General features: G+C 38.2%; 1 protein-coding gene across 1 annotated transcript in view; it reads right to left on the reverse strand.

Moving 5' to 3' along the window:
• INTS12 (integrator complex subunit 12) overlaps positions 1 to 16,727 on the reverse strand; it is a 32,008-nt gene that overhangs the window by 7,975 nt on the left and 7,306 nt on the right. The window contains exons 2-5 of the mRNA XM_040966952.1: positions 11,390 to 11,554; positions 7,750 to 7,902; positions 6,247 to 6,434; positions 4,642 to 4,801 (exon numbers count right to left, since the gene is read on the reverse strand). Of these exons, the coding sequence (XP_040822886.1) occupies positions 4,642 to 4,801; positions 6,247 to 6,434; positions 7,750 to 7,902; positions 11,390 to 11,545 (657 nt within the window). The 5' untranslated portion in view covers positions 11,546 to 11,554. The remainder of the gene's footprint in view (positions 1 to 4,641; positions 4,802 to 6,246; positions 6,435 to 7,749; positions 7,903 to 11,389; positions 11,555 to 16,727) is intronic.

Genomic DNA, 16,727 nt, shown 5'->3' on the forward strand with positions numbered 1-16,727 from the left:
AGAGATCATGTAAATAGTTCGTAATGAAGAGAAAAGATAAAAAATGACTGTTAAATGATGATTCGTTTTCAGTTTTTTTTCCTACACTGGAACAGGCACACTGAATCCCTAAGAGAAAGTTTATAAACACAAACACCCACATTTCCAAAGAATTTCGTCCACTCTTCTTTTAGATGCATCTTCAATTTTTTTTTTATTGATTTCTTCAACTAGAGATTTTGCTCAACTCTCTTGTAAAATGTAATGGTTTTGTTTTTTAATCTTCCAGGAATGATGATCTAAGCAGACTGTACGATGCATGTATTTCAGAGCACGGCTTTCCGAGTCAAATGAATTCGGATTAAAATGAGTTCTGTGACTTTCCTAGCTATGTTACCTCAGGAAAAGGATGTAAATTTCTAAAAGCCTCCTTCCTTTTATCTGCAAAATCATGGTAATACCATCTGTTCAAAGGCGCATTATAAAGGTGCTTTGCGATTATGTTAGAGCGCAGCATAGTGTCAGCACAAGTTGAACACTGACAGCAGCTCTGTCTATTCACCACCATTACTTTCAAAGGCTAATCATAATCAGATCCAACCCGGAGGACGCCAGGCCGGAAAGGGACAGGAGCTCCCAGTCAGCTTTCCGCATTCACTGATAACCCTCATAATTCTGTATGATATTATACAAGGAGTTTATTAATCATTTGTCTCCATTTCTGGAATTCTGACTTTGGCTTGTTTTATCATTGCTGCATACTCTTCATATTCTTTGTTTTATTACATAATTTCAGTTCTTAAATATCAATTCATGCCACTTTTCATGTTATACTTTCCATATCTAACTATACCAACCTTCAAACATCACTTACAAAGCAACACTCAGGTCACGGATATTATTAAGGTTGTTGAAGATTATCTCTAGTAAATATTTCTTAACAGTAGCAAAAGAGGAGCATCACAACTCACTACTGCAGGGATGGGGAAATTTAATTTCTATCAGGGCAACTGTGATGTTTAGATCATCATTTGTGGGCAATACAAAATTATCTACCCAAGCATTAGCCTGGGCCACTGTGGTGGCATAACAAGCTAATCCTGCATTTGCAGTGCGGGCATCCCACTTCTGCACCAGGCTGTATACAGGGCTGCTCCGCTTCCAAACTAGTTCCCTGCTGCTGGCCTGGGAGAGCAGAGAATGGCCGTAGGCATCCATGTGGGAGACCTGAAAGAGGCTAACAGCTGCCAGGTTTAGATCAGCTCAGCAACAGTGGTGAACTTTTGGGGAATGAACCAGCAGATGGAAAATCTCTTGTCTTTCCCTCTCCATAACTGATTTTCAAGTAAATAAATCAAACAAAACAAAATGAAACAGAAAACAAATTATTGACCTGTTACAGTTACGGAGCTCTGAGTTCCTTCAGCTGTGGCAGGCTTTGTGTGGCTCCTGGGCAGGATGTGCCCCACCCTGCTCTACTGGAATACCTTGTTGTGAAAATGAAGCCCTCACAGTAAACTACACAGACACATGACTACACGGTCAAGGCTTTCCATGAGACTGCCTTCCACCCCATCTATCATCCCAGAAGTTAGACTCTGAGGGCCCCCTAAGAGACTTGCTTTCACAGACGAAGATTCATTACAATGAAATCCCAGAAAGGCCTTCTGCCTGGTTCATGTCTAGAGCTTCTCTTACCACCTGTATTTACCTAGTCATCTTAGAAGCCGCATGATACTCGGAATCCTTGCCCTCTTCTGATAACACTACTTTAGTGAACTAAGACAGGCTCACTGTGTCGTTGTTCAACACAGACACTGATTCTTTGGGTCATTACTTCACATACTGCAGGATGTTCAGAATTCCCTTCTGAGGGCAGCAACTGTCAATACGGCAGTGACCAGCAAAAACACTGATTTCTAAATGCTGCCAAATAAGTGTTCTCTTACTCTTAGACTGAGAAACCCTGCAGTCAGCAATACAAGTCTCTCCCCCGGACTAGAATGCACTCCATTATTAAGTAGAGAGGAAATTACACAATTGAAGAATGATCTTGGAAGCTGTCAGCACTGTCGCAGCATTCTTAGCTAAGTCTGTCTACAATAATGTAGTGTAAGGAAAGAGGGTTATCAGATGTTATTCACAGCTATGAGATACCTTGGGACAATAAATGATTCATATATGGGGCTCTCAGTGGAAGCAATCACAAGAATGACCAGATTCATATCTTCTTTGTCTCATTAAGCTTTTTTTTTTTTTTAAAAGATCAATTTATTTTACCAGAAAGGCAGATCAAATTTACAGGGAGAAGGAGAGACAGAGAGAAAGACTGTCAGTCTGATGGTTCACTCTCAATTGGCTGTAAAGGCTGGAGCTGCGCCAATCTGAAACCAGGAGCAAGAAGCTTCTACCAAGTCTCCCAGGAGGTACATGGTTGCCAAGGCTTTGGATCATCCTCTATCAGCTTCCCAGGCTACAAGCAGGAAGCTGGAAGAGGAAGTGGAGCAGCCAGGACACAAACCAGCATCCATATGTGATCCAGGCAGTTGCAAGGTGAAAATTTAGTCATTGAGCCATCATGCTTGGTCCTCATTAAACTTTGTTTATTGGATCCTGTTCTTTAGGTTTACTCATGATTTTGACATTTCCCATATCCTATATTCAGTATATTTTAGTCATGTTCTAATATTAGCCACGGCTCCTCATTAATTCAGACACACCTCAAAGGTAGACTATGGTCAAAAAAGAGAGGGTTCATATATGCAGGCTAAGGAGTAGTGCCTTATTATATAATTAACTAAGAGTCTTTAGACATTTTTAGGCACATAAAAGCAGATAAACATTGTAAAATAATAAGTTACCATTATAATGAATAAAGTAAATTGAAGGGAAGCAAAGAAACTGTTTATGGACTACTGCAACAGATAAGTAGTGATGGAATTGGGGGAATGGGTCAATAAGGAAGAAATGAACAAACTTAGGTGATGTACAAGAGGTGGCATTAACAAATTTTTGAAGACCTATGAAATTAACAGTTGTATGAACAATCCACTTAATATTCTTTAAGGCAGTTGTTTAGCCTAGAGGTTAAGGAACTGGTTAATATGCTTGTATTTCACATTAGGGTGCCTGGGTTCAGTGGTTGCTCATGTTCCTGACTGCAACTTCCTGCCAACACACATCCTGTGGGAAGCAGTGATGGCTCAGCTGGTGACTTGGATCAGGTTTACAGCTCCTGGCATTGGACCACCCCAGCCTTGTTGTTGAGGGCACTGGGGAAGTGAGCTAATGGCATGGGAGCATTCTCTGGCTGGCTTTGTCTTTCCCTGCCTCCCTCACTTCTTCCCTCTGCCTCTCCAATAAAATAACTGGAAAACAAAATACAACTCTCTAGCTCAAGCAGTTACAGAAAAAACTGAATGAGGGAGAGAACATTTTAGATTGAGAAGGTTAAACATCATTGACCTATACATCTAGTCAGGTGTACAATCTTAACAAAAGGATCAGAACCAAAACCACAGAATTTATACTAAGTAAAAAACAAAACAAATTGAAATTGGGAGAAATAAGCTTACTTCAGTTGAAAAAGTTACAGTAATAGAGTTACTAACTCCTAGTAGCTTCTTATTAATATTCTGAAATGTACTATATTACTGTTCTAAAACATTTTAGGATTAGATTAAAAAATAAACTAAATATAAAAACACACTGAGCAATACACTGTCACAGAAATCTCCTTTACACAAAATATACATGCTATTGAGATTTCACTACGCTTCACAGGAACACATATAGATATTTACTTTTCTGATTTAACTATTAAAGTAAGTGGATAGCTTGAAGGTTTAAGTAAGAGTTTGTGGCTTTGAAAGTACATATCTGGTCAGACAATTTTATGCAGTAATTCATTCAACTGACAGACACAGAACTCTCCTTTCATGGGAGTCCCTGGCATGAGGTATAGGAAGAAAGACTGGGAGAGTGCAAAGAAGTCACTGAATTAGATGGGACTTCTTCATTTCTTTTAAAATTATTCAGTAAAGCAAATGCTACATTTCAGTATGATATTAAGAGCTGCTTTGTTAGTGAATGATAAAAAAGAAAGTATACCAAGAAAGGAAAAGCTGAGGAACAGAGAAATACAGAGCTGCACACCCACACAGTGCTCCTGTAAACGACTAGCAAGGTGGTTTCAGCTCACGGGCACACAGGCGCTGTATTTGCTTACTGGTCTCAAAGACTAGAGCTTGGTATCTCACCACTCCTCACAGTGCTTTACAGCATCCTAAGATGCCACAAAAACAATGACATCCTACTAGGGAACACTCATATTTTCTGAATCTCTAATCCTTCTTGCATATCTATAGTAAAATCAGTAAAAAGTTGAACAGAGAAAAAGGCACACAATGTTATGCCCTCTGGGCACAGACACATAAATCCCTCATGTATAGCACACAAGAAGTTTCAAAAGTTTCACAGAACTGTGTGTTACCTTTCATTCTATTTTCCATGAACTTTTGGAAGTTTACAAACAAGCATTTAAATAATAAGCTTATATTATTTATATTAATATGAATATAAGTATTTAGATTTTTATTTTGAAAGCACATACCAGCAAGAGAGCAAGAGACTGTTCAAACCTGAGAATAATAGGACTCTTACCATTCTTTTCATCTGTCTTGTACATCGGGCACAGTACCACACCAGCCGAGGGTCATTCACTTCCTTGTCTGTCACCTGTGGCTTATGGCAGTCTTGGTGGTATAGATTGTGGCACTCCTGACATTCCACTAACTGATTACCAGACGCCACCGTCATCTGCCTAAAAAGAACATGCCATTGAACATTACGATGTCCTGAACCCAATCACTTAGTCATTTCAGCACTGCTCTAATGAACAAAGAGAAAAACAAACAGCAAAATAACAAATGCAAACACGCAGCCTGTACGAGTGCTTCAGTTCTTTTTAAGCTTATATTCAACGATGAATAAACATACAAGATGCCCAAATACACTGGCTATTAGCCAAAAGGCTGAGATGCGATGGGGGATTTCTCAAATAAAAGTCAGCATATTCTGTTTTTTTTTTTCTTTGTAATAGTTTCTCTCTTCAAGAAGACAATTTGACTAGTTCTCCAAACTTCTCAAGTATATTTTCTCTGTAGCTCTAGTTAATTCCTTAATATTAGTTAGCTACACATTGCTCTAGCTTCTTCAATATGAGCAACTTAAAATTGGGCACGAAACATAACTACAGCCTAGGGTATTACTGTGAAGTTGGTGGTTGATGAAGGTTTACTGAATGCACTATAGCAATACGTGCACAATGCATTGGTACAACAATCACCCCAGTCCTGAGTTATCATTGCAAGTCTTCTGATAGAGCACTGCATGTGCCTACTAGTTCTCTTCCTATTATTATTTTGAACATCTGATTATTTATACATTTCAAAGTATATAAAGGTGTATGAAAACAGAAGCATATCAACTCATTCTTTATGTCACAAAACCAGAATTTAACATTTTTATTATGAACACATTATCAAAGATGACGATCTTTTTTTGTTGTTGTTGCTGTTGCACTATTTAAAGAATTTAAACAACTAAAAATGTAGCCCTTAGCATCAGGAGCTTGAAGGCTAATTACTTTTGTGCATGTATTTTTCACTAAGCAGAATTACTTTTATAATGCTGCATTTTTTCTATTTTTATATTTATCCTTAGAAAAAAACTTTGAGTGTTTTTAGAAATGATATATACTGTCTATGGCCATACCACCCTGAACGCGCCTGATCTCGTCTGATCTCGGAAGCTAAGCAGGGTCACACCTGGTTAGTACTTGGATGGGAGAAATGATATATACCAATGCATTTTTAGCAATGTTATCAGTAATTCAAAAAGAAAAAAACAAGTCTTTTAAAAAAAAAAGTGTCTGTTGAACATGGTCTGTTTGAGTAAAGAATAATGAACAATCACTTTCCCTCTAAACCCAAGAATGACAAAACTGTTACTACACAGGCGGGAAGACAAAACATTTGAAAGCTTTCAAGATGCTAAACTGCCTTTTGAGTAGTTCATAGATTGAGTAGTTCACAATCTACTTATATATTGTCGATCCTCCAATAATAAACACAAATCAGAAAATGTCCAGACTGTTTCGACTTTGGAGGGAATGAGGTGGGAGAGAGTTGTTTGCTCTTTGGAAAGCAACAAAACAATGTGTGGTAAGGTGTGACTCCACTTTCTAACTCCCCTCCTGTGCCTTACCTACAGACAACACAGGCCAGGCCCATCTCCATAGCGAAATCATCGGCACTGGTCTCCTCAAAGCTGGAGAGGTCAGTCATGGCCAAGTCCTTGCTGGTCTGGACAGTAATGGGAGAGGACCGTGACTCCGGCTTCTCCACTCGTGGCTTCTTGGGCATATCAACGCCTTCAGGGGTATCTGGTTTCATCTATAAAACGTGTTCAATCAGAAAATGCTAATAAAACAATAAACTTTTAATCACAGAGACATAAGATGTAGAGTTTGCAATGACCAGTTCTACTTTACAGATATTTTCAGATAGTTAGTGATAGATATATACATAAAAGACTGTAGAATTAGAATTAAGACGCTCAAGAGATTACAGTGGGTCAATTTTTTTCCTGTTAAGATGCTTTGAACTTAGAAACCACAGTAATAAGGTTAATTTAATTTCAAATTATAGACTACTACTATTTAAAATATATTGAAAAAAGTAAGTCATAAGCCATCTACTAGTCATCTAGAGTTAACACTTGATTATATCTGCTTCAATATCAATTCTGGTGCCTTTAGAATATACATATATTATATAAACCTGTTAAACGTATGGAGAGGGTAGTCCTGACAATACTTGCAAATTTTGGAGTACTCATTTATTTGTTTTTTGCATGAGAATACAAATATTTAAACCCATTTTAGACAGAAATTTGGCAATGCTCAGTTATGCTGAAGATTTAGATATCTCATGACATACACCTGAAAGTATACTTTCTGCAAAAAATGTCAACGTGTTCCCAAAGAGCTCTGTACATATACAGCAGCTTACACAAGCTCCTTCATAACAGGGAAGGGAAAAACAGCCTATTTGCTCACTGCAGGGGAATGTAAAATTGGTTTATTCATAGAATGACTATTATTTGTTAAGTAACAGAAGTACTAAATCTATATTCACCATTCTAGTCAATTTTCCAAAGCACTTTTTTAAGACAGAAAATTACCAAAGGATATGAGTACATACTACACAGCCCTTCTGTGAATTTGAAAGAAGCATAATTATATATATTGCTTATTAATAGATACTACTTAGCAAAAGTATGAAAATATAAGAAATCATATGTCATACCTAGAGGGGAAAGATTATTAAGGATAAGCTGAAATACATTTTTGAATTAATTGTTACAATCATAATTACTATTTACAGGAATGATCCAAAATAGACAATGGAAGAATCATCCATGAGCTGTTAGGGTACAGGCCGCTGTCTAACACATTCATGTTTACTCATTTACATCTTTACACTTTCCATCTGTTCTTCTCAACAACTGTTCCATCTGGAATCTGAGTTATGGATTAGTTTACAGTTCATTTTTCAAAAGGTAAACAACTACAAAATACATCTATTTGACTATTATGTATCTATACCCACTTTCATATAAAAGAAGGAGGCATTAAGCACTGTTTCTTGTTGTTTGGTAAAATAAATAAATTTTTATTATTCAACTAAATTAAGACAAAAACCTTACTTTATCAGCAGGTCTCTTTTCGGCCTCCTTCTTCACCTTTTCGGCTGGGAGGACCTTCCCGTTGTTACTGCCTGAAGGAAGGCTGGATGATGGTTTGGGCTCCTGCTTAACAGAAACAGTTTTTGTGCTTGAAATTTTGGGTGGCTCCACATCCTAAAAAGGGAACAGAAAAAGACAGTCATAGTTAGATATTCAGATTTTTAACACATAAAAAATAAAACAAAAATCGAAGTAATTTTTATATAAATATTATAACTAACAATATTGTTTTAAACAGTTTGAGAAATAATTATTGGGAAATAGTTGTATACAAAGTAAACATATTCAAACTAAAAACTGCTAAGTTTTGACATTTGTGTAAATCATGACACTATCACGGATCAATAGAACATACTACAAAATTTCTTTGTGATCCTTTTTAAGCACTTACAGCAATACATGCCTCATCCTTAGGTAACCAGTGGCTTTGTTTAATGACAGATTAAGTTGCCTTCTTCAGAAATAAATAATTGAAGCTATATAGTGTGTATTCATTTATGTCTGGCCATTTTTATTCAGCATATTATGCCTGTAGCTGAGTGAATAAATAGTTCATTTCTTCTTAATGGTAACAGTCATGCATGGACATTGGGGTTGTCTGTGCTTAGAAGCTATTGCAAATAAATCTATTATACAGATTCATGTGAAAGTCATTGTATGGACATGTATTTTTTTCCTTTAGACTAAATATCTAGGAGTAAAATGGGCCACCTGGATGGCGTGTGCTTAAGTGTTTAACAAACAAACTGCGTTCCAAAGTACCTTCGCTATTTTTCATTTCCACCCAGGAATATATGTGTTATAGTTCCCATTCAAACTAATGATCAACCTTTTTGAGTTTAGACATCATAATAAATGTACAGCAATATCTCGTTGCAATTTTCATTTATATTTCCTAAGTTAATTATTTGCATTTGTTCAAAAAAATGTTCCCAAAATTAGGCTTATTTTGTTAGCTGAATCTTCATAGATACTAGGCACAAGATCCATGATATTCAAATATTTTCTTACGGTCTATAGATTGTCTTTTATTCCTGCTTAAGCTTCATTTTCTATCATATTATGTTTTTATTGATTTAGTAACCATTTATTGTTTTTAATCATATAAAGAGTCGTTACATATAATAATTCCTCAGAACTATCCCCAGTTCAGCCAAGTTATCCCAGATAGGAGATGCAGTCTATTTTCTGTGACAGTACATGAAAATATAAATGGGACATTACACATCAACTTCAAAATAGTAGTTCCCTCCACTGAGGAGAGGGATGAAACAGGGCCTCAGGCATATTGGTAGCAGGTGGGATTTCCTGTTACGCTGTGGTTAGTAAACTCACGCCTGCAGGCCACATCTGCCTGCCACCTGCTTTCAGGTGGAACACATCCACACTCATTCATCCACGTAGTATGAAGTTGAATTCATGCTACCAATACAGAAATCACTACCTTCATCAGAAATTATCTGTACCACAAAACCTAAAACTCACTATTCGGTTATTTATTTACTTATTTTTTTAAGATATTGGAAAGTCAGATTTACAGAGAGAAAAAGAAACAGAGAAAGATCTTCTTTCCGATGGTTCAATTCCCAAGTGGCTGCAATGGCTGGGGATCATCTGATCCTAAGCCAGGAGCCAGGGGCTTCTTCTGGGTCTCCCACACCGATGCAGGGTCGCAAGGCCTTGGGCTATCCTAGACCGCTTTCCCAGGCCACAAGCAAGGAACTGGATGGGAAGTGGAGCAGCCAGACACAAACCAGTGCCCATATGGGATCCTGGTGCAAGCAAGGTGAGAATTTCAGCCACTAGGCTACTGCACTGGGTCCAAGACTTGGTTCTTTACAGATAGTAGACTAAGGAAAGTAATGGAAAAATATTAATGCATATTAAACTTAAAAAGTACATTACGTACGTACATAAAAATCAAGGACATAGTTTTGCCCTATTTGAAAACTATATGTAATTAAGCAAAGAAGTTGCTTAAGAATTTGGTTAGTTTAAACTGCAATTTCATTTTGTTCTATTTCTTATTAATACAAGGTAGAAACAACCAATAAGTATGTTAGAATTAGGTCTGGAAAGTTTTTTTAAATGTTTACAAGCATATCACTGTCTACTGGTGATTCCAATACAAGTTAAAGCCTAGAAAGACACTGGTTTTCTTTTCACCCAATTTATGATGGAAATGTTTGGATGAAAGTTAAAATTAAACGAACCTATGCATTTAAAATACTGATTTTTCTTTAGAATGCACAAGAATGTGAATTCCAGGTAGAAAGCTAGAGGCAGAAGGCTTTTAAAAAGCATATTTTCTTTGTGTACTCTCAGGATTCTCCTATTTGGATTGTACCACCTTGAGCCCAAGCAGAACAAGACTGGGTGTGTGTTTTCTAGAACTGCGTTAGTTTGATACACCTCAATATTTTGACCCTGCCAGAAGGAGAATAGGTAGAAAAAACTGAGCTCACACAGGTTCCTGCTATTGAAAAGACATAAAAAGGCTTGAGAATATTAGAGCTAATGCTGAAAGCAGGCTGGGAAAACCGCCAATGTTTACTTAGTGCTAACTCTGGAACTCGACTGACTTGAGCTTCACATTCTACTTAGGGTTGAGCCGGTCACACAGTCAGTCCCATCTTCCTCTTCTCAGCCTTGTACCGAGGCTTATGGACCCAGTGATCTGAAGTTACAGGAGCAGGACTCAGAGAGTTTTAAAGAACACCTTGGCAAATACTGGAGAATATAAGTGTTATAATTGACTGCAAGTCTTTTATGCACCAGGTAGGTATTATTCTAGGTGATTTACACTACTTTAATTTTTACAACTCTACAAGTAATCTTTATTATTACCATTTTACCAGGAAGCAAATGCAGAGGTTGGGTGAAACCAAGTTATTATGTATCTCAGTTTCCTTATTACAAAATGGGGGAAAAAACCCACACTTATCTCAAAGGATTGCTTGCACAATTAAAATACTCATAAACCACTCAGAAAGGTGCGTGGGACCCAGTAAAATTTTCAGGACATATTATCCATTATCATCACACATTGTAACAAAGAAATGAACTTGGACTTAAAAACAGATTTGTCTAGTTCCAACTGTTTAATTGCACAAAAAGCTGCTCATGGCTGCTCTGTGAAGACCAGTGTAGAGCTACAGAGTTCTCCGAGTTCTTTCACACCACTTTTTCTCTTAAAATACTTACAGTGTTTAACTTAGCTTTTTAGTAATCTCTGTCCTTTTACTTTGTTAATTTTGACTTTTATTGTAGAGAGTAGTTAGAAATTATGATTACATTTCGCAGCTTCAAAAAATATAAATAAAAAACAAAAACCTGTGACCAAAGAATGAGAACTCGAGTGGCAAACAAGTGGGTGTGCATAAATATAAAGTAGTATAATAGAATACTAGCAGCATCAAGCTAACTTTTCATTATGGCTGTATAATAGTTCGCTGAAAACTTAAAGGAAGAAAAGAAAATTAAAACAATTTCTGTGTGCCACAAGGGAAAATTATTTTTGTCAAGACTGCTTTGAGATGCTCTACATGTTACTGTAAAACCACAGGCATCACAAAACTAAGCTTTTCATCCACATAGGTACCTTTTGAGAGGGACGGTAACTTGCATCAACACCCCGAGCCAAAGATTCATCAAGCAGTGCTTTTAGTTTCTCAGCAGAATCTTTACTCTTCGAATGTAAGAAACCTAGTGCTTTCAAAAAAATGGGATCAAGCTCCAAGTTCACAGTGGCAGCCATTGCAAACACCTGAAGGGCAGAAAGAGAGAAGTTACAGACAATATGCAACTATCAGTGACAAAATTTATCCAATTTTTTTTGTTTATAATGTCATGAAACTGAAAATTTAAAGTCACCAAAAGGCTATTTCAGATTAATGTAAATTTCTCCCTTACTTTTGACTAGCATCATCCAGTTCTTTCTCCCTGAAACAATCAGTGCCATCTTTGTATCCTCACCCAAGGCAAAGTTTTATATGCAGACAAGCTCCTCGCTGCCGGAGGCCCTTCCTGGCTGTTCCTAACATACACATACAGTTGTTTGTATGTCTGATGTGTTTAGGTCAAGTTTACTGTACATAAAATTTCTTTTTTTAAATCCCATTTCCAAAGCAAAGAGTTAGTTTATGTGTGGGAGGGGAGGGGTGGGGGTAACAACAGTAGGGCAATGGTCAAAGCGGGCATTGGCTCAGTAGATAATAAGCTACAGAGGTCTTCCAGCTTTTATCTCACACTATCCTTTTCTACTTCTTTGGCTATCTGTCTCAATTTTGAAGGTGGCAAAGAAAGTATCTTTATGATAACCTCATTACATGACATTTACATTGTGATATTGCAGGAATTAATCTATTTAAGAAAAGCAGGGTTTCTGAGAGGTGGTATCATATTCACTGAAAATACCTTACATAAATGAGTGTGCTTGTGCATATGTGTGTGTGTGCGTGCATGCACCACAGGGACTTAAGCTCCATGTCCTAAGGAGCTTAAAAAGTTAAAGACAGATGAAGACAAACATCAAAGGCTCCTGAAATTTTAAAATGTTAAAAGTTTTGTTTTTAGTTAATACCAATGCTATCAGGTAGTTCCACTTCTGGCTGTCAGTTTTTCAAATACTTCTCCAGGCAAAGAATTAGTAAAATAAAACTGTATTCTTTGTGTCCAATCCTTTAACCAATCTATTATGGCTTGAAATTCCCTTTTATCCTGAAGGTTAGTATCATAATAATGCAACGCACATGCACTCCAACAGTTAAGCATCAGTGAGCACTTCCACAGTAATCTTAAATTTTCAGGTTTTTAATTCCATTAAAACTTGCTGTAGGCTGCTTCTTGGCATAAAAAAGCACAGCCTGAAAATGAATTTTGCTTATTCTTCATCCACCTATTTTCTTCTTTATCCTTCTCTTAGGAAACACACACACACACTTTTTTTTTTAAGTTCTTAAAGTAGCTATTTGGCGACTTCAAAACTATTTTCTAACTATGTTTCATTAAAATATTCTTTAAATCATCCATGCAAGGAGGCCAAAGACTAGCACTAGGATGAAAGAAGAAAGCACTGCGCTTCCATTATACCTCCCCTTAGGTACAGTCCACCATGGGTGGAGAAGGAAAGAAAAATTAAAAATTTTGATAAAATAGAATAGTAAGTCTTCATCTCGTTGGGTGTTGTTGTACTCATAGCAGGAGTATCAATGTGATGCTAGGGTGGTACAAAAGAGTGTCACATGTCCATAGGCGGAGACAGAGAGAAGTATATCCCCGCACACGCAATACAAGGATGGTCTCAGCGAAGAGAGAGGTAAGCCCCTACACTGTTGGGAGACACCTCAATGGCGGTGTGATGGACTTCTGAGGGTACCCAGAGGACACCTAGTGAAAGACTGGAGAGGAGAACAATGGGAGGGGGAGGGGAAACCCCAATGCCTATTAAACTGTGTCATAAAATAAAGAATAAAAAAGAAAAAGAAAGAAGAAACCAAATCTCGTGACAGTAAGAGTTTTAACAAGAGTCCAATGTTTTTGGCACAGTACATTAAGCCTCAGCCAGTGACCCTGGAATTTCCTTATCAAAATGTTGACTCCTGGCTGCTTTGCTTCCAATGCAGCTCCCTAATAACGTGACTAGGAAAGTAGCAAAGTACGGCCCAGTTTTGTAGGCCGCTACCAGCCCTGTGGGAGACCCAGATGGGCTCCAGGCTCCTGACTTCAAGTTGGCTCTTCCCAGGCTGCTACAGTCATTTCAGGAGAAAACTAGCAAACAGAAGTTGTCTCTCTCATTCGGTCTCTTCCGCCTTTTCTCTAACTTTGCCTGCCTATCTTCCTTCCTTCCTTTTTCTTTCTTCTTTTTTAAAGATTTATCTGCTTTCTGAAAGGCAGAGTTACAGAGAGGGAGAAAGAGATGGAGACATTATCCATCTGCTGCCCTAGATGGCCGCCAACAGTCAGGACTAGTCCAGGTTGAAATGGAGACTGGAGCTTCTTCCAGGCCTCCTTTATGGGTGGCAGGTATCCAAGCACTTGGGCCATCATTTGCTATTTCCTAGGCCACTAGTGGGGGGCTGAGTCAGAGTAGAGAAGTTGGATTTTGATCAGTGCTTATATGTAATGTCAGCATTGCAGGTGGTGGCTTTATGGGCTATGCCACAACACCAGTCCAGACTTTTTCTGCCCAAAAAGTAAATCTTTTTTTTTTTTTAAGCAAGTTTAATGAAATTGAGAGTCAGCCTCTGTCACTTATTAAAACTGTATTGCTACAAACATCATCTCTATATAACTTCAGGTATAAAAAGATGATTTTAAAATATATTCATGAAACTGATAACCGTAAGTACTAACATGACTAAAAAAAAATGGCAAACCTGTCCCTTCTCCAGATTGTACAAGATGAACACAGTCTAATCCTTCTATTAGCCTAATTTATACAACATGCAGTTATTGACTTCTTCAAATGATTTGTTTACCTAGAGAAATCCTTGTAACATACTTAAGACACTTCAAAAAGATCGTGGAAACTGGAATCCAAAGTTAAGTTTATTTTGGGGCAAATATTTTTGATGTTCATGCATGTGAGTGATCTTCAAAATGCATATTATAAGAAAACTACGAATAAATTTAAAAATATTTTCTTGAAGATTTTATTTTCATTTGAAAGGCAGATTTACAAAAAGAAGGAAAGGCAGAGAGACAGCGACTTCCAACCACTGGTTCACTTTACAAATGGCCACCGTGGCTGGGGGAGGGCTAATGTGAAGCCAGGAGCCAGGAGGATCTTACAGGTCTCCCACATGGTACAGGGGCCCAAGCACTTGGGCCATGCTCCAGTGCTTTTCCGGGCCATATGCAGGCAACTAGATCAGAAGTGGAGCAACCAGGACATGCACTGGCATACATGGGATGATGGCACTGCATGCTAAGAATTAGGCTGCTACCCTTCCATGCCAGTCCCTTAAAAATATTTTTGTAGGGATCTGCATTGCTGTTCAGTGGGTAAAGCCGCTTCCTGGGGCACGAGCATCCCAAATGTGTGCCTTCCATGTCTTGGCTGCTCCATCTCCTACCCAGCTTCCTGCAGCAGGGAATGGCCTAGGTGTTTGTCTCCCTGTGGGACACAAATATGAAGTGCCAGGTTCCTGACTTCAGATGGGCGGATCTCTACTGCCTTGATCTAGGAATCTTTTCAGGGGACCAAATCAATATTCCTTTATTCACTTTTTAAATTTTCTTCCTTCCTTTCTACCTGTTCCTTGAACTTCTCATTTCTGAACAGCCTGTTCCTAACTCCTCTGCTTTTTCTTCATTGCTAACATCTCATCCCAACTGTTTTTCTGTCACCAAACAGGAAACAGAAGTTAAGCCCAAAACAAAACAGCTTTGTTATCCTTTACACTTGGAATTTTCTACCTTACTTTTACTCCTCCTTCTGTATTGTTTTCTGTTTTCTATGACTTCACCTTTCCTCTTGGCAAACACCATGTAGTGAAAGACACTTAATTTCTTTTTACTAAAATTAAAATTCAGCAATTGCAGTACAAATTCTCACTCTATCTCCTTACTGTTCCAAAAATATTTTACTGGAATTACACCAAGTAATGTTTCTTCCATATAATTCCAAAACCATGATCAAACCAAACTACAAAAAAGCTTTCAAAAGTAGATAAGAGTTCTACAAAACAAAGTGAACATATTTATATCTATGTGCATGTGAAAGTAACCAATGTACATATATGCTTTAACACCTGAGATGCATGTTTAATTTAAAAACCTAGGAGTGCTTCCAAGAATGTGAGAAAGCTAGCATTTATCCTTTAGATTTGTCCATGACCTAGGCAGGAAACGAAAGCGGTGTTCTGAAAAACGAATCTTCTGTCATGTTATGAATTCATCACAGTAACTCCATGTAAATAATGCAGAAATCCTTACTAACAAACAATGATTTTTTTTTACTATCTTTTACTCTTTTTGGTTTATTACTGTGTGTCATTTTACTTCCAAGCCAGCTCAAATTCTATGGCCCAAACTTTCAGAGATTTTTTTTCACTACACAAAGCCCCTTGCACCCACAGTTTTACTTATCTTGAAGACATAGCCTCTGCTATATCTCCTCTGTCTGCACCTACACTCTATTCTGGCAGGAATACAAAAGTACTCTATCTAGGAATCAAGACGGCGGAATAGGGTAAGGACACGTTTAAACGAACTGAGAAACATTTAATCAGGATGAAGCAGAGAAGACACATTCCAGGAAATAGGACAGGCCGAAACAGCAGCAGGGGTGGGACCTCGGGACTGACAGACACAGGAAAGCAGCGGACACATGGTGTGGTGTTGCAGTGACTGATACTCCAGCAGCATTCAGCTAACAGCAATCTGAACTCCATCAGCAGCTGGACTCCACCAGCAACCAAGTGGGAAGGGACTTTCACTGGGAGCTTGGGAGGTGAAACCAGACAAGGAACTGTCCGTCCTGCTCGTCTGTTTGATTTGACCAGGAGCAGAGACAGAGAGGCAGATCCCAGAAGGGAAGTGAGAGAACATGGTGGATTTCACAGCTCAGTCAGCCTCCTGGAGCCAAATTGGGCACCATCTTGCTTAAGGAGGCAAAGGCAAGGGAAAGGACTGAGCATAAACTGAGCTGGGAGTGAATTTGTTCTTGACTCAGTGAACTGCATCAATGTGGATTCTACAGGTTCCACCCAAGACAGGTCTGGGTAGCTCTCAGACCTGATGGACAGCAGATCAAGAACTCTAGTAGGGGCACATTAGCTGCCATTTTGTACAGTGTGGTAAAAGTTTAAGGACTGCAGGGGACAAAAATGGACACATGTGCTGAGCTTGCAAGAACTCACTGAGTTCAGTGGATTGCACTGGTCCCACAGAAAATAATACTGATTGTGGCATCATATGGGTCAAAATAGGTCCAT

This window comes from Ochotona curzoniae, unplaced genomic scaffold (genome assembly GCF_017591425.1).
Source record: "Ochotona curzoniae isolate NIBS_2020 unplaced genomic scaffold, NIBS_Ocur_1.0 scaffold_4506, whole genome shotgun sequence".
Lineage (NCBI taxonomy): Eukaryota > Metazoa > Chordata > Mammalia > Lagomorpha > Ochotonidae > Ochotona > Ochotona curzoniae.